Below are 24749 nucleotides of genomic sequence, written 5' to 3'. Positions count from 1 at the left end.
TGACTGCTTTAATTCCAGTTCTGAATGAGGATTTTTATGTTTCAGCTGTAGAAATTTGCCACTTTTCAGATACAAGTGTTTGTGCATAAATTGGACTGAGGTTTTGACACTCTTAAAGTTCTTGAAAACTTGAAACTCTTCAGTAGAACCTGGCTTTATTTCTATGTGCAAATGTAGAGGGTTTTTCATGAACAAAATCACTTTGCTGCTATTACTGGGCTGTTTTTCCTTTTTTCCATTGTTGAGGCAGAGAAGTTAGGAGACAACTATTTAAGCAAATAGCAAGCAAACTAAAGCATTCCCATTCCTGTTAAAGAGTGCTGGTAACAACAGTTGTGACAGATCAGGAGCTCTGCATGCCTTGCTGAAGCCTCTTGCACCCTGGAGCACCCAGCTGGGCACGTGTGAGCAGGAATTGTCCTGCCATCTCAGCACAATGCCCTGCTGTAGCAAAGCCAGCACTTCAAGGCTGCAGACCACATCTTCTGTTTCCCTTTCAGTGCAGTGTAATTTTCTCAGTGTAGTGGGGAGATGATGAGCCAGTGTTTGTATGGAGCTTTTCTTCTTCCTCCCTAATGTTGGTTATACCTGTGGGGACTGAAGGGACAAAAGAAACAAGACTCCTACCACTGTTACAATGTGAATGCAGGGATAAAATTAAGGAGATAATTTATCCTAAGGGTTCTAAGTATTCCAAAATGTTTGTTTTCAACGGAAAAATTAAATACTAGATTAATAAGTGATCAATAAACCTGAAATGGTTTTCAGGCTGCTTAAGTGGGCTGACAACAAAGACTGTATCTTTCTGTTTCTTTGCAAGTAGAAAATAGAATTCGTGTTCTTCAGGGTTTTTTCCTTTAAAAATATTGCAGTATAACCAAGATATGAGTTGACCAAGTTGTGCATGTAATACCACCATCCTGGGTGTTAATAGCATCTCCCTCTGTGAGGAATGGCCTGGTAGAGTGTGTATTTTCTAAACCTATTTTCAATTGTATGAAGTGTTAACAGTTCACTTTAACCTCCCATCATAGGAGTAATAATAAAGAGAAGGCAACTTCAGACTCTGTGATGGTAGCTAATTGCTGTGGAACAAACCCTTGCCTTCCCTGAGACTTTGTTCATTCCTTTCAGCCACCAGGGAATAATTTTAATACATGAAAACTGTATTCAAGTTATGTTCCAGCAGTAAATGAGATCTACTTACTTCTTTCCAGAACAATTAATTTCAAGCCAGCCTATGTTAAAGAAAGTACTGAGCAGTGTGTTTTATAATTGCTGGAGAGCTGTACATGCAATATTAGAATAGAAATATTGGCTTTCTTTTCAAGTTTTGAATAATCCCAGTAGACTTGCAAGCTGCTATGAATAATTCGGTGAAGTCTAAGTGAAAGAGTTCAGATATTTTCCCTCCTCTCTTTGAGATTACTGTGGTTATTTGAGGCAAAAAGGCAAAACACCTCAATCTTATGCAAAATGAAGACACTTTGTTAAGACTGAAGTAGTAATGGATAGCCTGAAGGAATTGGTCCAAACTGACTCCAGCAGTGTTTTTTTAATGCTTTTTTTTTCTCTCAAGTAAGTTGTTAGATGCCACCAGTCATCTGTGAAGTTACAGCATGGTATCTTCATAACAGAGGAACTTCTGTAAAGGCTGAACTTGGCTGTCAGCAGTTTAACATCATTTCACAGGTGTGTGCAAATCCTCCCAGACAGTCCTGAACAGGGGCAGCACAAGCAGGAGTGGCTTTCAGCTGTCAGAGGGCAGATCTAGGTGCAGTTTTAGGAGGGAATTGTTGCCTGGCAGGGTGCCATTCCAGGATTCTGTGATTGTTTGTGTGGTACCTGCAATGAAGTATCTTAAGGGCCTCTGTCACACACATTTTTAGGTTTTTTGTGGGTTTTTTTGTGGTGGTTTGATTTTTTTTCCCTTATTTTTCATTTTCACATATAGCTAAAACTTAGTTCATGAAACTTAGCACTGGGCAGGTGAAGAACCATGCTTTTGCCAGGGAATCTGGTTGTTCCATGGAACTGCAGTGACAAGGCACTGCTGATTCTGCTTGCCTTGCTCAGTGTCATTGCCTTTGCCAATTTCTAAGTTGTGCTCTTGAACTAAAACTTGTAACACAAATGGTGACCCTGGAAGGTCTTACAAACTTGCAACTGTTTGAAAAGGTGTTAATGCTTTTCCCAGGAAAAGAGAGGGGAGTTTTAACCTCCTCCAAAGGATTGTTTCATCTGTAATTAGCAGAAGCAAGATCATACAAATACAGAAATCGGTGAGCTAATTGCAGTAGTCTGGCAATGAGGGACTCTACTGGGATCAATTAACATGATCTAGATATTAAAGGAAAGCAGAATGTTCCCTCTTTTTTTCCCCTCCTATGATTTGCCACATTTGTCTCTTAAATACATACTCTTGAAAGGTAAAAAAAGAAAGGGTTGGTTTTCATTTATTTATTTATTTTTAAGTATTTCCAGAGCAGTAAAAGCCATCATGATGATCCTCGGTTTTGCTGACATCCTGCTTGTTTCTTTTACAGCTGAGGCCAAGTGTCAGGTGCAGCTGGGTACCACTGGGAAGGGTTGTTGACTGGTGGTCCAGTTTTTTAGTATTTAACAGCAGAATTGCTCTCATGTTGAAACAGGCCCTGATTCTTAAGCTCAGTACACTCTGGTACATATTTGTGGGGGTTTTGCACTATTTATTTGTATTGTGGGATTCCCTTAGACCTAAACACAGGTGCTGAAGATGTTTTTTTCCACTGGTATTGTGCATGATAATGGCATATTGCAACATAAACGTGACTATATTTTACTGGCAGTCACAGGGGAAGAATATCAGCCTTTTGAAACCTGTAAATAGCAGAACATTGTGTCAAGCTTGTCAGCAATAATCATTAATATTTGAAATGTTCTGTGCTCTTTTTTTCCATCTCCTTGAAGCCATGCACGTGGCATTTCTCAGCTGAGGGCTGCTGGAGCAGGGAAGGGAGCTGGCATGAGCTGCTGTGGGTTGGGTGCAGCTCTGGGGATGGACTGAGGAGCTCTGGGATGTGTGAGCTGAGAGTGTTCGTTCGGGGAGGAAAGACCTCATTTCAACCACTTGGTCTAGGCTGAAACTGCCTCCAGCTCTGCTGGAACACAGTGCTTGATATTCCACCTAAAATCAGTTTAGCTCCTGTTGGAAGTGACAGGGTGCCAGCAGTCCATTCAGGAGAATATTTACTGCTTTTAGGAAGATTGTATCTGTGCTATCCTGATCCTGTGTGGGGTTGTTCAGCTTAGTGAGAGCTGACTACCAAGGCTCAGCAGGAAGGGGAATTTCTCACCTATCTGGCAATCACTATTCATGTGTTCCTCCTTGCCTCTGAACAACAGAGGAAAAATAGGTTTTGAAACTTGGTTATTGAGCACTACAAGGAGTAAAATGCAGTGAAAATGGACTGAAGTATTCTTTTTCATTTTTAGAAAATAATTCCAGACATCAGAGAGGGATTTTATATAACCTGGTAATGAAGAATATTTCTTCTCTTGTTCTCTGGGCCCCAGGCATTCCACATTACTGGAGCTGGAACATGACATGTACAACAAGAATGTATGAAACCTTTAAGATTTTTTTTTTCTAATACCTAGATAGCTGCTGAACTTTTTCTTTTCAAAAAAAAGTGATTATAGACATATTTCTTATATAATTAGTTCAGAACTATCAAATGAAACCAAAAGTTGCTCATCTTCCTTCCCCACTCTCCCTGTGAAATGCCAAGTTTGTCTTATTTCTCATGGAGATGGATATTTAGACAATGATAGCAAAGCTATTTAAAATGCAGACAAACTACTTCCTTGTTTTATTTTTTTTTTGTTTTGTGTTTCACTCAATCCATTTTCTATTATAATCCCTACAGATACGGATATCAATCCTTTCCCACACCTCCATCCTCCATTTCACTTGCGCTATTGACTTGCTTTGAGAAAAACATTTCCTCTTTTTTCTTTCTTTCTTTCTTTCTTGGTAGGTTTGGTTTTGCAATTGGTTTGGTTTTGGGTTTTTGTGTGTGTGTTTTCAGTTTCTTTTCTCCTAAAGACAGATGGTGGCAACACTGTTCCTTGTAAAGCAAGGAGAAAACAGCTGGTGAGGTGCAAGGAGGGGCCAGAGCAGCACTCCATGGCTGTTTCCAGTGCTTCAAAGTCTCCCTTGGCTTTCCAGAGGAGCTGCTACATAAACTAAGCACACAGTTATCTCCCCTCTAAATATAAGAGTTAAAAAAATTAATTAAAATAAATCACAAATATACTAAATTTATGGCATAGTACAGATGCAGTACCTTTCCTTCTTGGCTTCCCTATTTAAATCCATACTTGACTTAGGAAAAATCTGTTGCAGTCTAATAACTATAAAATACTAAGAGGAAATAAAATCAATGTTGGCCCCAGCCTTAGAATGCAAACCACACACACACTCTCTAAGATATGGTCAAATAGTGCTTACTCAGGAGATTCAGCTCCAGGAATCGAGCAGCACTGAGAACCACTATAAAATATGCAGGAAAAGAAAAAAAATCTATTTAATAGATGCTCACAATTTGTTGTTTTTATAAAATCAAGGTATTTTCTAAATTCCATTTAGGTAGAAAGAATTATCATGATTGATACCTATCAGACTTATGTGAAAGTTGCTTGGTGGTTTTTTCCCCTTCTTTGCAGTGTTATTAATCCCAGGTCTCCAGATTGCTAAATGTACACATATGAATTACAGTGTTTCAGGAATCAAATGAAAGGCTTTGTGGGGGGAAAAAAAAGAGGTAAACAACCAACAAGACATCTCCATGATGTATTTTAACTGTGACTTTATTTAGTAAAGAATGCTGTGCAGCCATTTGAATGAATTATTGCTCCTTCCTAGCATGGGCAGCGTGCACTGAGCGAGAAGCGTGCCTCTCTTGCCAGCCTGCATCTGTAACCTGTCACACTGCTGCACACTTGCCAAGGATATAGTCCAGAAGGAGGTTTCCCATTTTTACAAAAGGGCTTTATCTTCACCAACAACCAGAGAGAGGTACAGTGAGAGCTCAGTCTGGGGAAAAGGGGAAAAAAAAAGGGGGGGAAAAATAACTAATTTTGTGGAAAGTTTGATGTTGTAGAATAGATTTTTGTCTTTATTTAGAATGGAAGGAATTTTTTTTTAATTACACATTTTAAAAAGGAGCTTTATTTGAAGAGCTTGACCATGTGGATGGTTTAAAGCCGCTGGATCTCTGTGGCTTGGGATCTCCAGATATCTCACTGTCCAGTGGCAATCAGCTGCTGTAGGTTCTGGGGACCTGAGCCAGGTGCCTGGGTTGTTTGGACAGCTCAGGTCCCTAAAAAACCCATCTCAGCAGCTGGAGATGTTTAGAGAAACTGTCAGGGCGTTACTGAGCAGAACATCCCTGCAGAGCTTTCTGTTGTTTTTGATGATCTGGCAAATGTGATGAAGGGCTGTCTCCATCACAGGGTTTGTATCCAGCTCTGGGAATGGAAGGATACCTGTTCAGCTGCCTGCTTGGTCACTTCAATAAGGTTTTGCTTTCTCTGGACCTGTGTGAGGCTCTTGCTGACCTGTGCCCAGTTTATCAGTGCTACTTGGTGTGAGCAAACAGCAGCTCTTTCCCTCCTGTGCTGGACACTTGCTTGCTTTTTCCAGCCTTGCAGGAATATCTCATGGCCTTCCTGAACTTCCAAAATTTCAGAGACCTTCCTGCCATGCAGTAGATGAAAGACAAAGGCTGTGTTTTCTCTAGGGGTGCTCAGTTCCTGCAGGATTTATTTCTTTATGTAAGGGTGGGTGTTAAAAATGCAGAAATGCACTAGTTTAATCTTATTTGTCTGTGATGGGTATTACAGTGTAGCTGAGCCCAGGTCATAATTCTTAAGCAAAAGTATCTTTTCACAATGGAAATTAATTGTTATTTGCAATTGTATGTGCCTGCTTGAGGCACATCAGGAATTTTTATCTAAGTAATGAGACACCCCTGTCTCAGAATATGCACGCTGAGGTGCAAAAGGCCTGAATTCCAGTCTCTAAACACAATTAGAAATCAAAACAATTGCTGTGATATACTGAAAAACCAGACAAGTAACCTCATGCAGAGCAGCATTCCCTACCCTTTTAATTGCTGCTTATCCTGTCTCAGTAAGTGAGGTAATTGATGTTTTACTCTCAAAATTGATCTCGGTGTTTCAGGTAGTTAGCAGACTAGAATGGCTTCTGCATCATAGAACTAAAAATCGTTTCGTCTCATAAACTAATCCCAGGCTCAAAAATGTGGCACACCTGAAGGCTCCCTAGCTTAAAAATAATGAGTTTGTTTGGACCTTGGGTCCCCTGGACCAGACTGATCAATCTGAATAACCACACAGAACTCCCCAGCTCTGCTGCTCCTCTTTGCAACTCTCCTGTTCACACTTCTCCCTGAGGGCCACCCGCGGCAGAGCTTTGGGGACCTCCAGATTATTTCTGCTGGTACTTTGTTATTCCTGCATGAGTGAGAGTTGTTTGGGGTCACAGTGGGCTGGCTGAATGGGGGTGGGTTTTGGTTTGAGCAGTCTGACCCAACACCTCTCCTGTAATGTGCACACTCCTGCAGGTGTGGGACTCACCTCAGGGCCTGGGCATCTTTTTTTTTTTTTGCTTCTTCATATATGTTTGTACAGCATTTCTAGGAGGAAAAGGGAGCACAAAAAGAAGTAATAGGCAGGTCAGAGTACTTTTTGTAGTATTGTAAGTTTATCTTATTATGAAGTTTAGTGTAGGAAGTTCTAGAAATTCAGGTGTAAAAGCAGCACAGTATTGTTCCAAATGTTGGAGATGAAATGAATGAAAAGCAGAGAGTAAATTACACCTTGCTCGAGGCTAGAGCTGTGGTGTATTGAACACACAGGCTGGGGCACCACACTGGGAGTGTTACCTGCATGCAAATGAAGGTGCAGTGTTCCTTCTGAATGGCCTGTGCAGTTATTATATTGATCATCTACACTGTGATGTTGGAATAAGTCATTAATATCATTGGTTCGTTCCTTCCTGTAATGGAAACTCACAGACACACATGCAGGTAGAAGAGATGCTTCTCTCCCCCCCTCTCCATCTCTTTTGTATGTAGAGCTGTAGATAAATGTGACAAAACCTGTAGATGCATTCTTTGTCCTTGATGACTTTCAATCTGGGCCAAGGCGTGGCAGAATAGTGAAGATATGTATAGTTATGTGAAGAAAAGAGGCTATATTTATTGCAAAAAGAGGTGATGTTTAGATCTTTCATGTTTATACAGTAAAAGATTTCTCTCTGCCTTCTCAAGGGACAGGGTTTCAGGTCACAGTTTACCTCATCTTGTCATAGCTCATCACAAAGTTTTGTAGAGCTGTTGGGAGCAGCACTTTCATGCATGAGGACGGCATGCAACGTGCCATTGCAATTATTTCAAAAGGTGTAGACATGATACAGTTTTGAAACTACAATTTCAAGCTTGTTATCCTGGAGGTCATTGAAGAACGTGACATTTTGTTTGCAAAATGAGCCTGGCTGTGCATGCAGGTGCACACCCATACACAAGTTTTAAATGCTTCCCTCTCCTTTGTTATTTTTAGGACCATAAGGCCATTACAGTGGTCTCATTAAAAGGTGAAAGAAAGTATTTAACTTTGTCAGCTGCACCTGATTTTGCCAGTGATTGCTCGTTTTCTTAACAGAAAAGTAAAGACTACTTTAAATGAGACTTATATGTTCAAGGTAACCTTACCACTTCTGAGTGAGAAGTGTACAGTGCCCTAATGGATGCTGTTATATGACAATCTCAAAATGTCTTTCATTATTAAGTGTCAAGGTTTCTTTTAGGAAAGCTTTAGAAATTCTTGGGAGAAATGTTTCATTGCAGCAAGCTGTAGCAGTGCCACTAAAAATATATTGCTAATTAAAGTTTATTGACAGTCTCTGTAATGTGTTCCTGGAACAAGTCAAAGCACTGAGTAGTTATTGAATGCGAGGCACTGCATCTTCTACAGTTAGTTAAGCTGTTTAGGAGAGGAGATTAAGGTACTCTGCCCTCCTTCCCTGTGCAGTTCTTGGCTGTGCTATTGTGCAGAATAAAACACTTTCCTCTCGGGATGCCAATGCTGCAGACTCGAATAAACTTTGGCTTTGTCACGAGCTGTTTCACTGGGTAGCCATGGGCAAATGGAGAGGACTGCCAAGGTCTGAAAGGTGCATCTCTCCAGGAAGGAAAAGAATTTGGGCCATTCAGAAAGCAATTCCTTCAAGGTGCAGTTCTTAAGTTGAGCAACGGTGTGCAGAGTCACTTCAGCTCAGTGTGTGGCTAAAGTGAAGAAGGTGTCAGTCACACCTGTGCAGTAGTGAGGGGACAGTGTGAGGGACAGCTGTGCTCACCTGTGGTCACCCTGCAGAAGGTGTCAGTCACACCTGTGCAGTTCTGAGGGGACAGTGTGAGGTAGTGAGGGGACAGTGTGAGGGACAGCTGGTGCTCACCTGTGGTCACCCTGGCCAGCAGGGCTGGATGAGAGCAATTGCATGGTGGGTGTGGCTGCTCACTCTGCATGGCCTGTGCTGATGCCTTGGAGGGGACACCTGGAACAGGGGCTAGACAAGATTAGGAGAATAAAAGCAGGTATTTATTAAAGGTGTATCCAATAGATACCCTTTGGGCAGTCAGGAGCCTCCCAGAGGCTGCACCCAGGATGGACAATGGGCACGAGCTTTTCACACTATTATAAGTTTGGTCCATTTACACATCAGGGGTTAATCCTCCAATTACAGCTTCAGGTAATGACATCATTTACCCACAGTTCACTCCCCCCAACTCACTTTCATTTATACTTCAGGGCCTGAGGCTGTGGTGTGTCCTTGGATCCAGCAATCCCAGAGCGATTGTTTTGTGTGACCAAAATGTGAAGACAACTAAACTTTATATGGAGTTCAGAGCTGTGCACTAATGCAATATAGAATTTGAAAAATTCTATACTCTTCAGGCATCAAGTGCTTTCCTGGCTTTGCTTATTTAGAACCATAGACTACATTGGGTTGTAGGGGATCTTTAAAGGTCATCTCGTCCAAAACTACATCTGTGATTTCTTACTGGTGTCATGAACCTGGCAAACTCTTGCAAGTTGTTACATAATGATCCTTGGGTGTAAGCACCAGAAGCATTTGCACTGCCTTGCCACATCTCTGGAATGCTTTGAGACACAGTGAATCTATGAGTAATTTGTAAATGCAAGGAACAGGATTTATTCTTCAGATGATTGCCAGAAGAGTTTTACTCTTCTTTAAATCACTAAGTCTAAGCTACTCATTTCAGTAGAGTTCCTCTTCAATTCTGTTGCTGTAAGCAAGGGTGAAGTACTGCCTCTGGGAAGTAAGATTTACAGTCCAAATCAGAACCAAAGCAGGGTTTTTTACATGGGCTACGAGTGAGCATCAACAGCTTTCCAAAGTGATTGGTTTGTGGCTCTGAGAGCCAAACATTCTGCCTGCTTGTACAACCTACTGTTCCACTGAGGAACATTATCTGAGCTGTAAAAAACTATGTAAAAATCTCCTTATGGCAGGCTTGGTCCTAGAACTCATTAAATTTCTGCCTCCTCTTTCTGCTGATTCAGGCTTCTTGCACGTACAGAAATGGCCAGAGGAGCTGTGGGATGGAGAGGGGGGTGAGCCCTGATGCAGAGCCAGGTGGGGCTCGTGCTCTGAGGGCAAGAACAGCCCCAGTGCAGGGGGACAGACGTGTTTTACCCTCTGGGACTAATCGATTTAAAACCAAAGAAAACACACTCCTGATTTTGGGTGTATTTACTGAGCATCACACTCAGGGTGTGAAGTTCTCTCTCTAAAGTTCACAATAGCAGAATTCCCACATGTCCTTGCTGTGCTTTAGGGAAAGAATTTCACCTGCAGAGTCCACAACTTGATAAATTAGTGCAGCAAAGGCAACCTCTGCTTCTCTCCAAAGATTCATAGTAAAAAAACCCCTGATAAGTGTGGCAAAGAGCACAACACTTGTGTTTTGATTTGTGTGTGCAAGCACAGAACCTAGCACCGCATTTCCAGTACAAAACAGAAAGGCATCTAAATGTCATTAATGCCTTAAATTACCCCTATTGTCCCATTGAAAGTGTGTGTGGATACTAATGACCAACTTTCATCTTGCATTCACATCCTTGAAACACTCTCCCAAGAGCTAAAGATAAGCAGCATGTGTGTGTTCCATAAGTAATGAAGTTATCCACCAAAATGTCAAGTTTTAGGTAGAGTGATAGATGAGAACAGACTGTAATTTTAATGCACTTCATGGTCTTCATCTCTTTTTTGCATTCACATTTTACTGAGAAGAATATATATATAAAGTACATGTCTGTGTCTATAAAGAAACAAAACCCAAAACAAAAGAAAAAAAATCAATGGCTTGATTAACCAACTAAATTACACTATAATAGGATGCTATTAATTATCTATCAGTTTAAAAACAATCCTAGAATAGAAATAGTTTTTATTATTAAACATTTTAAGATTTTCCTTTTTTTATCTGCAGATGAATAAAGTAAGTTTTGCAGATCAATTTGCTGATCATTGATTGATCTATGAGTTTAATATGCAGAATGACCATTTAGTATTCTTTGGATCACTTCATATAAAATCTGCTATTTTACATATATAAATACACCCATACACACACAGAGCCTTTCACTTTATGACACTCTGAAGATTAATGTTTTACTTGGAGAAGAGCAGCTCTGAGGAAGGGCACAAATGAAAGCCTGGGTATCTGTCAGTTCCTTGGCTTCTTGCTGACCTGGCAATATCTGGTTTCTCAGACCAGTTCCTTCTGTAACGACCTCTCCAGCCAATAATGTGGATCTGCCAGATAAAAGCTGTGTTTTGGGGTTTTTGTAATTTGTCAAGCATGGGTGACTGTGAGAAGTTGGCTTATTTTTATCAGCACACAAGCACAGTGAGTAGGCTTGCAGATGTTTGCTGATAGCATGCAGGCCGTGTCTGTAGGAGCAATTTGTAACAAAGCTGGCTTTGGTAATTGTCTGGAAATCCATGCCTGTCTCCAGTGATATCCTCATTGTCAGGCTGCTGTTCTCTCCTCTGCCTTGAAGGGTCTTTCTGAGTTGTTACCTGCAGCTGGAATAACTGCCACCTTAATAGGCTAGTAGTAATTATCTAGAAAAAAATCTATGTAAAGTGGAGTTTTTTTTACTTAAACCCTGTTTTAAGTTTACCATACATCATTCTTGGCCTGTAGTTTTTAGTTGTCATTTCCGTCTATGATCTTTACTTCAGAAAACCTATTATGCAGCACATCAGATTTATTGCCTTGTTTGGGTAATACAGACCCTCAGAATTCAGCCGTACCTGATGCTCAGATGCTAATTAGTATCTTCAGTTTCTTCATTCTATATTTACACTAGCTTCAGAGTTTATCACTTAATTGGTATTCATACCATTATCTGTATTTTTTTTTCTGCAGAGTCTTTAAGGAAAGCAACTTAAAACCCTTTTCCCCAAAGGTGAAAGATTTTACAAGCGTAAATTCTTGTGAAAATGATAAGCTTATGAAACAAGAATTGTTTGTGCTGCAGCGAGTAGGGCAGTACCTGTAATATCCCAGGCTTGGTTTGGGCCTGTTTGCATTGTAAGGTTTTAATTCTGTACTGCTTGCTGCTTTAACATCACAACATTTTTAATTATGTTTTTCATACTGTCCATTTATTCTTCGTACTGCATTGCCTTTGCCTTCAGGTTATTCTGTATAATATTTTCTGTGCTATTCAGGGAAATGAAATGCACTATGGCCAGTCCTTTATGTGTAAAAGCAGTTTATATTTGAATACTAACCACAGATCAAATTTCTCATGGGATTGCTCCATGCAGAGCGTACATCCAGAATTGCATCTGGAGGCTTTCTCACACAAGTGTTTCTCTGGAATGGTACTTGTAGAAGGTATTTTCTTCAAGACCATTTTCCTAATTTATATAGAAGCCCTGTGTAAGGTGCTTTCCAGAGCCCTAATGTCCAGGGTTGGTCATCCACAGAGTGTGGACCCAAATTAAACCCAGCACTGGTCTGGTCTGGTCTGCACCATCCCTTTCACAAGGTCATGGCAGAGACCCACAGCTCCCAAACTGTGTTTGAAAACCAGGGAACTAACTGTGTCACCTGATGTGAGCAGGAGAAAGCTGCAGTGCTGGCTGCTCTTCTGCCATCCTGCAGGGATTTTACTCAAAGGGATGTTGGAAAAGGAAGAATTTCCAGGCAATGCTGCAGCACCTCAAGTTTCCTTGAATACTTTCAGGGAGCCAGAGGCAAATTTGGTCACATCTCTGTCTCTGTGATCTGCAGCATGCTGTGGGCATACAGCTAAGGCTGTTAAAACAAAGAAACTAAAAATTAAAGAAAAAAAAAACTCAAGGAAAAACCCAACCTCCTGTTTTAGGTAACTGTGATGTTCAAGCAATATAGAAAATCTTGATGAAGAAACATATCTTATCCTGCAGCTAAGAAAAGGTGAAAATTGGACTTTAAGCCTTCTCAGTTGGTTAAAGGAGCCATTTTGCAAAAGGAAATAATAGCCTACAAACTGTTTTAATGTAAAAATATTTTAAAGTGTTTTTCTTTTATTTGTGGAGATTTTCTACTTTTCCTTGTCTCAATAAAATTATCCTGTTTGGAATGTGTTACTGATTTGAGGGCAAAAAGAAAAGGAGAGTGAGAAAAGCCTATAAAACTATAGATTATTTTTTATGGATGATGAGATGGTCTCCATTTGCATTTACAGCTTTACAAGGATTGTAGAACGAGGCTCTTTTTCTTTTTTTTTTTTTCTTTTTTTTTTTTTTTGATGGAAATGCTTAATCTGAGCTCAATGGGCCATAATAATTGCCTGCTTCTTCCAGTAGAAATAAACCCACTTGTATGTGACACTTGAAACCTTAACTCTGCTTAGTATTACCCATGGAATTGGAGACAGTTCTTCACCCAAATATATTTATGACAGCAGCACCAGTCGATATACAATACCCAGCCAAGGGCACTGGAGAATAAATCAGTCCCTCCAGCCTCTGCTGGAGCTCAATAACTGATGGTGGTAATAAAACCCCAGGAAATTAAAATTCTGTGCATGCAAACACACATACCTAGCCAAGAGAAAGCCGAAGCTCTCTGTTCTGGAAAGAATCTGCATATGCACAGACGTATACATTCTGTACCCCTTTGTGTTAGGAACACAATGGAACACCGAGTCTGTGGGTTGTCAGCACATTATCACCCCGTTAGACTGTCCTCTACATTTGGGGGCTTTCAGGAGACATGTCCATGAAAATTTAGGCAACTTGTAGTGGAAAAGGACAATCCCAGTTACTCCTTGAGGAAGAAATATTGATGTTATGTTTGAAAGATTCTGTGACTGACTACCAAATCCCCATTTCCAGTTCATTTCATCCTGTATACTTATGCAATTACTGGTATTTTTAATGAGTCCTCTGTGTTTGAGCACCTTGGGCTCTACTTTGTCGCTTTGTGAGCTCTTGGGATGGATGTTGTTTCTTCACTTGTGTTTTGGGGTTTCACATGTAGTACTGAGAGGCAGTTTTAGATTAATACACAATATTATTTATACATTTATATACAAGCCCATGTTTTTCCCACTTATTAAATAACTTAAAGTATTATTCCTCTTGAATTCTGTGGGGCAATGAGATAATGAACACTAATAAGTAATAAAAGGATGCAGTGAAGTGACTGTTTCCAAATGAAATACAGCAGTGCATGCTGTGCGTCCTTGTGTAGCACAGGAACAAACCCAAGCAGTTAATTTTTGACAGAAGACTTTTGCAGTCAGATGAGTGTCTAATGAGAGAAAGCACTGGCAGATGGATTTTGCAGATAGCATGAAATGGTATGGACTGTCTCACAGTGCCTGATGAAACACAACTGCTACAACTGTGAGAGGACAATCTGTGGTCTGATTTCAGCTGTTTAATCCATGTATGAGTGAGGAGATGATTTCTCAATCAGGTGGTGGGCAGTCCCCAGCTGGGAGGTGGGTCCTGGTAAAGCCCTGTGACTCTGCTCAGTGTCAGTGCCAAGCCTTGCTCGCGTGGCTCTCAAGCTCCACAGTTCCTGTGTAGATACTGGCTGTAATAATCAAAACAGGCATATTGTTGAAATTCTAGTAATCATATTTGTGCTGTCCTTTTTGAGGTGTAAGAAGAAAGGCAGCAATATCAGGGGGCCTTTCATTTACCACGTATGTTTAGTTGTGGTAAAATATCTAGAAGATAAAAGACATTAGATGTTCACCTATTATTTTTCAGCCACTGGAACTGTGCTCTGTTTCAAGTAACACCAATCCTGAAAACATTTTGAATTTGAAAATGTAAAACCAATACTTGGGAATGTTGAACTGCTACAGAAATGTTAGTTAACATTCAAGCAGATAGTTTCTGTAAATAACCTTATTACCCTCCTATTGTTCTCTTTTCCCAATCAGCTCAGCCCTTTCTTTAAAATGACACTTCACAAACTTGACAGCAAAAACCCTTCCCAGGTGGACTGTTGGTATTCCCTAACACCTGCAGTAATGCTGTTGTTCTCTCAGTCTGTCCATTCATGCAGAGATGGGTCCCACTTTCCTCAGGGCCAGGCACTGTGTGTCCATATGAAGAGTGGATAACTGATAAATAAATTTAACAGATATTCAATCTCCCACCTGTTGTTACTGTTACTTAAAGAAAACAAAGCAGACTTCCCCATTCTAGTCCTGAACTCACTGGGGATTGACACCAGCAGGTTGCACAGTATTTCCAAAGGGTCTTTTTTGGTTTAAAATGATGGAGCCTGACAGCACAAGTGTTTTCAAAACTGCTGTAAGTTTAGTCCTGTAAAGGATGCTGTAGTTGTTTCAAAGTCTTTCCTTGATAAAATCTTTTAAAGGGAATGAATCTTTTAGGCATTCTTCCACTAAACTCATAGTATGTGAGAGCTTGACACAATGACACTCAACATAATGACCAGTCTTGTACTAAAATAAAGAAATAGTTAATTGCATATGGTTGAATCCAGAGGCATAACAAAGTAAATCTAAGATTGAGAAGCAATGTATTTAAAATTGCAGAATGTGCACAAGGTTTGCTTCTAGGCTCTCTTGATCATTAATTAAATATGTTATGGCTTTCAGTTTTTCTCATTTATCTGTACAGGTTTACATATTGTAAATGCATTATTTATGTTTTCCCTTAAGTGCTCAGTACTGCCAGGATGTTTCTCTTAAACTGGCACAGATAACAAAAAAGACAAAATGAGAGAGCAAAATTGGCACTGGTGAAATGCTCAGAGAACTGCTCGTGTTCAAATGAGCACTTCCCAGATGTATTCTAATAAACTTGATCTGACAAACAGAGGGCCAGACAGGCAGATGGCATCTGTGTTTAAACTATGATTTTTATTTTTTTTTTAATTAAGGTAAATCTGGTTTGTTTATTTTTTCCCTTTTAATCTCATCCTAATAATGCCTTATCACTAAATTTTGCTGCTTTTTTTCTGGAAAGCTCTTAGGATGAAGGGTGATGAGGGAGCTGTCTAGCTGGATGCTCACTCTGAGGGAAAACAGCTCTGAAATGGATTTTGGTGTTGTAGCTAAAACACAATCTGTAATCAACCATTTGCTCAACTTTGAACCAAGGGAATTGCCACCACTGGTGTGTCCTGTCACCCTGTTGTTTTTCTCCTTTCAGAATAAGCTGAGCATCATGCAGGTGCTTGAATCAAAAAATAATTTTAAATAGTGTTCTAACATTCATATGAAAACTGTTTTAAATTTATGATTTTCTTCTCTTGGTTGTGCTGCCGGACATGGAGGAGCAGTTGGGTGTTAACATGTGGTCATCATATTCACTTACTCTTTGCCTCTCTGTTGTATTATCACACCATTCATAAACACTTCTTTCCCATCTTAAATACAATTTTTCTGGTCTGAGATGTTAGGTATTTTATGTTTCAAATTACAGTAGCAAATAGCTACTAACTAAAACACAAAATTAACTATCTGCGTAAATAGTCAATAACGATACTTGTTCCGCTCTGAGTATTTGATACACTTTTTCCTTGTTATCTTAGAAATGTCACCTTTCTTGCATTTGAAATCTCCGCCCTCCCACCACCAGAGGTTAAAATCTCTTAACACAGAAAAAGTAAATTATAAAAAAAGACCCTGAACAAAACAACCCAAACTCACTTCTAACTTTGGCTGGATGATCACTGTAGGTCCCTTCCAAATGAAATATTTCATTCTATTTATTTTTAATCAAAGTAAAGAGGTTCATGTGGAATTCACATCTGAAATTAACTCTTGAGACTTATGCAAGCACACTTACAATGTGGACTAATATAACCTTAAAGTGACTCATAAATGGTGTAGTCATGAACTTTCTGTAAGTGACAGTCACTTCAGCTGTACTTAGTTTGACTCCTTAGGGGAATTGTAATTAGACCTGTGCTGGATTACTGTGCTTCTTACTTCCTGCTGGGAACTTCAAAGAACGTTTGTTTCTGTTAGCTTTGTGTTTTCATACAGGGACTCTGTTGTAAGATTCTGCTGTACAAGTAGAAGGTTAAGCCTGTAATGTACTTTTTAGGACTCCTTCTGTGATGAAAACCAGGCAGTTTTATTTTGTTTGTAATAACCTAACTTTGAGAAGTTGCCATTTTCATTATCACTACAAAGTAAAAATACCTTATACAAATGGGTATTGGTTGGTGTTTTAATGGTTTCTAAGCACAAAATAGTGATAAGTATATTCTAAACCTTTGAAGATATCCTCAGAAACATTGCATCCAATTTCATGTTCTATGGATTGTTTGCCATCTACACTAATGACAGCACTGACAGTGATGACACTTTCAAGGCTAATTATGCTCCCTAACGATTCTAAAATTATTCTAAAATTATTTTTTAAGAAAACCAAAACAAAACCCACCCAGACACAAAAACCCTCTCTCCACATGGACAGATGAACACCTGAGTGCCTTCCCGAGCAAAGCTTTGAAAGTTTGGTTCCAGAGGCTGAGTTACACACCTGGGAGCTGGGCAGCAGGCTGGGAATGGGAAGCAGGCTGGGAGCTGGGAACGGGTGTTTCAGGGCACTTGTTGTTCCAGAGCTCTTCCTGGAGGAGCCTTTTCCTTCTGGCAGGGTTGGGATGTCCCAAGCTGTGCTGCCACTGCCCCGTGTCTGCTGTCACAGGGAGTGAGGTCCTGCTCAGCCAGCAGCTCTCACACCCTGAGCAGAGTTTCTTGTGAATCTGGCAGAGCACAAACAGCAGTATGAAAAAAAAAAAAAATGCTGGGGAATCAAATAATCTTCCAGTTTACTTTTACACTGGATTAGAGCTGGACATTTTCATAGGAAAGTGTTTTATCACTTATTTGAAGCTTCTGTATCTTTATTCCTGAGCTGTGCGGTGAATTTATCACATATTGAAGCATTGGGATATTCACAAATACAACAGACTTGTGATAGGACACAAAAGGAAGAAAGCTTCTTCCTGAACTGGACTGCCAATCAGGTTTTAAAATCTAAACAAGATTCTTTTCTACTTCAGTTTTGTTGTGGGTTCTGGTGTTCATTTCATTTTGATCTTTCTAAATTTAAAATATAAGTTGAAAAAAAAAATTTTTTTGCAATAATGATTCTGTGTGGTTGCACAGAACAATATTGTATTTAGATAAATGGCTGCATTTCCAATATTTATGTGTGTAAAATAGATTAGCAGCTTTGTTGTGGCAAGGATGTTATGCTTTCAAAGTTATTTTGGCTTTTTTTTTCTTCCCTTATAGAGTTCAAAACAACAGATGAGTTGTGAAAGAGAACAGCTAAGGGTAAGTGCAATGATATGCAAAATGTTCTGTTTCTTTAAAACATAAGCAGAATTTAGTCTGTGCTATTGACAGATGAATTACTTAATTTAAGAGGAACATATTTAGTTCATTTGTTGCTTTTTGGTGAATACTGCACATCTTTCAGTATAAAGGAGCTAGATAGATAGATGCAGGTTTTTTGGTGGGTTTTTTTTTTTTTTCTGTAATGTGATGAGATTCGGCAGTAAAAGTCTTCAGTAAAAATCTTTGCCTGTTGATGGGACCCCTGACACTCAGTGAGCTCCTCCTTTGCAGCTCCAGCAGTGCCCAAGGTCACTGTGCTTCCCAGACCTGCTCCACTCAGATGGTTTCCAGCAAGAAGAGGTTATCCTGTGATTTATATTGTGTATTTCAGAGAGGAGGAGCCAGTGGCAGGGCTGTGAGGAGCTGTTATTTCAGTGTCTTTGGTTGTGTACAGTCTGGAAGGAGATGGAGTTCCTGAGCCCAGGCTGCTGCCCTCTCCAGTTTTCCCCTTTTCCTGTATTAGAGTGACTGTGTTAAACAGCTTTTAGTCTGCTGCCTTTAAATGCTACAGATCCCTGAAGATGCTTTTCCATTGCAGTATTTTTTGAATGATTCTAGTATTTGTTTGGGAAAGTAGAAGAGCCTTCATTAACTAAAAGAAAAAAAACAAACAAAACCACAAGAACCCAACCAACCAAAAGCTTTTTGGTCATCTGAGTGTTGCTTAATAGACCTCCATTTATTGATAGCACATGATGAGTATTTATTTGAAATCCCGTATGCATGTAGAGAGGGAGAGGCAGGCCTGAAGGAAGGGTAAGTTTCTATACAAACAAAACTATTGTTGGAAATAGAAAAAGCAGCTTTTTATTTGTTTGTTTGTTTGCTGTTTACTAAGCATCAGCAGTGCCTGCATGACTTGCAAGTATAAAGAATATACTTGTCTGAAAGTACATTGTGCAGTGTTCTTGCTCATCCAGCCATTCTTTAGATTAACTCCATCAACATATCTAGATGCTTCAGCTGGTCCTCACCACACTTGTAATGGGATTTTTGGTAAACACGTTATGCAAGAACAATGCATCACATATTGTCCTCAATTCTTTTCTTGCTGCCATGTGACTGCATTGCATTGTATGGAGCTGGAGTGACAAAGCTTTGTTTTATCAGTAGTTATGTCTCAACAGAGCAGCTGTCAGAGCTAAAATATTGCAATAGTACCTGAAGGACAAGCTTTCCAAGAGGTAGCAGTGCCCTGAGAAGAAAGAAACTTTTCATTTCTTTTTGTTGTTTTTATTTTCTCCCTTGAATGAAGGAAAATATTGTTTTAAAATATAACTTGAGGAGGCAATGAGCTCTTTTTACAAGTAAATTTGTGTGCTTTTTCAAAGCAGTGGGTGAGATGTGGTGCAGTCAAACTTTCGTGTATCTTTCTCTTCCAGTATTACACATTTATGTCTAACAATGGCCTCAGTGCTTAGGGTGCCTTTGTGTCATAGCAAAATGTGACACAAAACCATGTCTGTAACCTGCTGAATTTAGCTACATCTTCTTCCACAACTCCTCTGATGTTCCTGTTACACTAAACACAGTTTCTGGTGTAAATTCTGCTCCTGTCCCAGAGATCCCCTGTGGCTTTCACAGCTTATCTGCTGTGACTAAAGGTCACTCTGAAATTTAAGTGTACTGTGTGGGCATGTTGCTCTTTGAGCACTATGAGGGTGTCACTTGACCATTCTGCCACTTTTAGGTTGGCTCCCTGGCAGAGCAGTGCTGTTGAAGAAATGTTTCATTGCCTGAATCAGGTTTTGCAGGCCTGCAGTATTTTCTTTTGGGGTTTGGGAGCTGCCATGAGTACTTGGATGGGAGGCTCTTCACAAAAGTGGTGCTTTATCCCAGCTGAAACAATTGAAATAGAACAAGGAAACAGGATTAAAACAACCAAATGCCAACATCATATTGTTTGTTAAACCAAGTAAACAAGATTATTGGGAGGTCATCTAATAATACAATAAAAAAACATAGAATGTCTCACACTTCCTTGCTAACTATAAGATGAAAATGTCTGCCACTCTCCTTTTTTGATTCTTTAGCAATTCCTTAGTCTAAGAGTCATAAAAAAAATTCAAAAGCAAGGCTTGTTAAAGGCATAGTAGTGTAAATAAATAATTTGTCATTATGATACCTTGAGAGGCTATCTAGAACACAGGGTAGACAAAGTTAAAGGAATAAAGTAGGGATGTATTAAAGGCCTTCACAGCATACATCTTGGGCAGTACAAGAGCCTGGCTGTGGAGCTGGTCAGGGTTAAAGGAATAAAGTAGGGATTTTTTAAAGGCCTTCACAGCATACATCTTGGGCAGTACAAGAGCCTGGCTGTGGCTCTGCCCAAGATGGACTCTGAGCCACGAGTTTTCAAACTTTTATAAGTTTTGGTCCATTTCCATATTGGGTTAATTGTCCAATTACAGCTCCAGGTTCTGCAGACCCATCCTCCCAGGCTGCTCTCCTCAAATGGTGTCCTTGCTTCTGAGGACAGGAACCAAGGATTCTGGAATCCAAACTGGAAAAGGGTTGACTGAACTGTGAGGAGAACTTGCTAACACTTTATGTGAAGTTCAGAGTTACACACTAAGGCAGTACAGAATCTGGAAAATATGAAAGCTAAAATTTAAAGCATCAGTTGTGTGTCTGTATAAAGAAATATCCAAGTCTGACTGAAATAATTTCCTTAGATATTTCTCACCTCATATCTGTTTCACTGCCTTGTAAATTCTAAATGCAAAGCAGCATGTCACTGTTCTGGAATAAAGCATTTAGGGTAATGAAACTCATTCATATTAGAGCCTCTGGCCATTATACATTATATTTATAATGAATGATAATCGTAATAATTAAGGAAGCCTGTGCATTTTAACCCTTTTCTACTCAATATTTGAACTTCACAACAATCAGAAATGCGTAACTTATTTGCCCTGCCAACCTGGTATAATCCCCAGGTAGGCATTAATGTCTTTACCTGAATGATTTAAATGAGAAATTATACAAAAACTATGGGAATTTTATCTCTGTCAAGGCTGGTTGGGGTTTTTTATTCCATTTGGAAAAATAACATAACCTAACTTTGTGCATTTCCATTTTATTTTAAAAAATAAAGCATCAATACCATTTTTCAAGTTTTACTTTCTCTTGGCAGTGATTTTTCATTACAATGTTCTGCCTTAATAATAATTATTTTCGTGTTTCTTAATGTCCTTTTGCTTTCTAATCTGGTGTCTTAAATCAAGTTATACTAAAAAAAAAGGTGTGTTTTAAAAGGCATATTGACTCATCAGTATTGCTCTCCCCACCTCCCTGCCCCCCCGTGCTTCGTCAGTGTTTCCTTTAAAGAAAGTAATGATGCCCTTTACTCCCCTTTGTTGTGTTTTGTGTTACCCAGTCCTGGTTTATAAATCTCTTTTTGGACAGTCACAGCCTCTCCTCTCTGACTCTCTCCTGCTGCCCCTTGCTGCTCACGAGTGGCTGTGTGTGGTTGGCATTCTGATGCATTAGAAATGACCTGTAAAGACACAGAACTCACAGCTTGCTCAGAATCGTTTAAAAGTTCTTTTCTGCTTGTATTTCAGTCTGAAAAACAGACTTTGAAACACGCATGGTCCAGGTTATTTAAGGCTGTGAAGAAAATTGGGATATGAGCCCTAAGCATAGATTATTTGGAGTACATAAAGCTATAAATAAGGGCAGTGACAGCTCAGAAGTCTGCCTGCTGTTCCCACTGAACCTTCCTTGCTGGTCTGATGTGAACCTGGGGTGGTATTTTCTTGTCAGAGCTGAAGGACATGACTTAAATGTACAGGGTAACTTAAAGCTTGCAGAGCTTTACCCAGCCTTCAACTCATCATTTTTTGTTTTATATGATTAATCCAGTCTAACTGTTTAAAATGAGCTCCATGGGTTGTGCTGTAGAAGAAAAGGCTTTTGGTCCTGATGCAGCAACACCAGATGAGATCTCCAAGGTGGGCAGAGAGCAATTTTAAACTCTAATGTTGGCAGGCTTTATAAATGTTCCTGTGAATACCAATGAGGTCTAATGGTAAATGGTGTGATTAGCTTCCTTGATGTGAAATTCTAAGTGACCCAGTTGTTGCTGTAATTAACAGCTTCTTTCATATGTGCTTATTATCAAGATGCATTATATGCAGCCAGAGTTCCTTCTCTGGTCTGAAATAGGGGCAGGGCAGGCTCTTACTGTCACCTTGTATTTAATATCAACTTTTATGTTTTTATAGTATTCTAATTTTCAAGGAGAAAGAAGTTTTGCATTCCATATCGCTCTATTTGTCTTGTCTCTTATATGGTAAATGAAATAAAGTGCAACATGCAGCAAAAAATGTATCAAAGTTACACCAGGTAGAGAGAAAACACAAGCAAATGCATTGATGCCCAGCGTAATTTTTAAGCAACACTGATCCTGCAATATTTAGCTTTAATAAAGCAATATTTAGCTTTATTTCTGTCTTTATTAATGCATTAATTTGTTAGGTTTGTAATGTGCTTAGCTGTATTGATGAGGGCTCTTGGAAACTTTTTAAAATAAACTTTTTGAAGCTCGTTGTGGCATTAGCTTTCTCCAGTGGTTAAGAATAGTCCATTGGCATTTTTGTGTCCCGTGTTCCTCTGATGCACTGAGGAGTCACATTGTGATTCAGTGATAGACACTGATTTTTTAAAAATTGGTTTGAGCTGAGCAAAACCAAACAAATAACTGGAGAGAAGAAGAGAATCAGAGTGGAAGTGGTTTGTTAAGTAGATGTTATCTCAAGGGTTTTCTGAAATTACTCGGGGTGATAGCAGGGTGGTGGTTGGCCAAGAACCTCTGCTCTCTATCCACCTCTTCCCACACTGGACAGGAGACAAAGAAATGTGTATGAGCTTGTTTTGTGAGTCAGTGATGCCATGTTACCAGAGAGCAATGTGTAATTACTAGCATTTCTGCAAAACAGGACAGCTGGTTCTGGCCAGTAATAAAAATGTCACTTTTTGCCTTTCCTCTGAAAACCCTTGGTCTGCATTTGTAAACAGTGTGTGTGTGTTTTGCCTGGAAGAGTAATCTGGAACTACCAAGTGTTCCATGTCCCTCAAAGGAAAAGGGGTTCAAAGGGGATATAACTACTAAAGTGGGTCAACCCAGTGTGTTTACTACTCATCCTTTCCTTAGGAATTCACATGTGCTGCATTTGATGTGCCAGACAAGTGGCTTAGAGTGATCCTGCTGTAGTTATTGCAGTGAGCTGTGTTCATCCTCCCTGTAGGTGTAGGTGGAGATTCAGGTAGGTGAGATCAGTAAGGAGATGTATTTTTGGTTCCTGATTTGTATCACACATTGACATGCAATGAAATTGGAGTATTCTCACTCAGTGTCTTACCAACTATATTCCCAGAGGTTCTATAAAGAGTAATACACATCACAGCTCAGGAAAAAAAATCTTGGAAATGAGATCTAAAAAAGACTGGGGAGAAAGGTTAATTGTAGGAATGTGATTTCATTTAAATTTTAACTTAGCTTGAAATAAATATGTGCCAAAAAAAAAAAAAAAGGCAACTAGAAAAATGTAAATTTCAATTGCAGTTTTTCTTGGCAGTTCTGCTAAATTTTAGGAGCCTTCCCAGCTATAGTAACTCATAATGTTACTATATAAAACTCCAATTTGTTACTTAATATTACTGCAATTTAAAACAATAGCAAGGTAATGAATACTGTCGAGGTTCATGTTTCAAGTGCCATGGCCTCTCACCACAAGGATTGTGTTCTCTTCAAATGCTGACTGCTAATAGGGCCCTTGGATCAAGAGAATAAAGTGTTTGCTGCACGTTGTTCAATAGTTGTGCCACCCACTTCAGACTTCTTTGAATTCTTTCAGGAATAGCTAAGAGGCCTTTAGGTAATGTCTTGACTCTGCTCTTGATGGAATGCTGTTCAGAAAACTTTCCATTCCTGTCCTGATGTTTTGGCATCCCTCTCTCTGAGAACAGCAGGCAGAGGCTTTTCTGCTGTTCAAGCACCACTTTCTCTTGAATTCAACTTGGATTTTTGCACAGTCAAGGATTTTCTCTGTGTGGTGCTTCATTATTGCTGGAACTGAAGGACTACAGGAATTTTTGGTGAGGCTGAAGCAATGCTTGCACTAAGGACCTGTCTGGTTAGGGTGATTTTGTGTGGAATTCAGCAGCTCCTCAATGTGTGTTTAAACTCATACCTGTACACAGAAATCAGGGACAGGGAATAGTTCACTAGGGGTAATGAAGGTTCAGGACATGGTAAATTTGTGAAAGGACAGAAGGTAATATATTTGGACAGTTTAAGGGCTGCTGAGACAGTACCCAAGATAAATTCAATATGCCAGTGCTCTCTTCCTCCTGCTGCACAAACATGAGCAGTGCCCAGTCCTGGATCCAGTCTGGATTTGGGAGCAGCTTCTGCACTCAGAGCAGCAGCTCTTGGTTCAGACTTTCTGCAGTGGCTGCACACAGCTCCTGCTGCAGAGCCCTCACTGTGAGCAGGGATGCTGTCCTAGAAAAGAAGAAAGGTTTTCTTGCTTAGTTTGTGTTTGTTGAGAGGGAGCTCTTTTTTCACACAGCTTTTGTAGTTTCTCTTTGATCCTCTGGAAACCAGACCTTTGAGTGCACAGCTTTAACAGTGTTTGTACTATCCTGACTTATTATTTCAACCTCTGCTGTTGCTGAGGCAATTTGACTAGCAAAGATCATGGTCTCTTTGGTGTCACACCTAATTCAAGCAGGAAATGCTATCTAGT

General features: G+C 39.7%; 1 protein-coding gene across 1 annotated transcript in view; it reads left to right on the top strand.

Annotated features, from left to right (window-relative positions):
• RBFOX1 (RNA binding fox-1 homolog 1) overlaps positions 1-24749 on the top strand; it is a 1143576-nt gene that overhangs the window by 765174 nt on the left and 353653 nt on the right. The window contains exon 6 of the mRNA XM_041462423.1: positions 17890-17931. Coding sequence (XP_041318357.1) covers positions 17890-17931 — 42 coding nt within the window. The remainder of the gene's footprint in view (positions 1-17889; positions 17932-24749) is intronic.

Source organism: Pyrgilauda ruficollis, unplaced genomic scaffold (genome assembly GCF_017590135.1).
Source record: "Pyrgilauda ruficollis isolate IOZ18807 unplaced genomic scaffold, ASM1759013v1 scaffold16, whole genome shotgun sequence".
NCBI classification, from domain to species: domain Eukaryota; kingdom Metazoa; phylum Chordata; class Aves; order Passeriformes; family Passeridae; genus Pyrgilauda; species Pyrgilauda ruficollis.
Note: the sequence above shows the minus strand (reverse complement) of the source record. Positions and strands in the feature narration are given on the sequence as shown.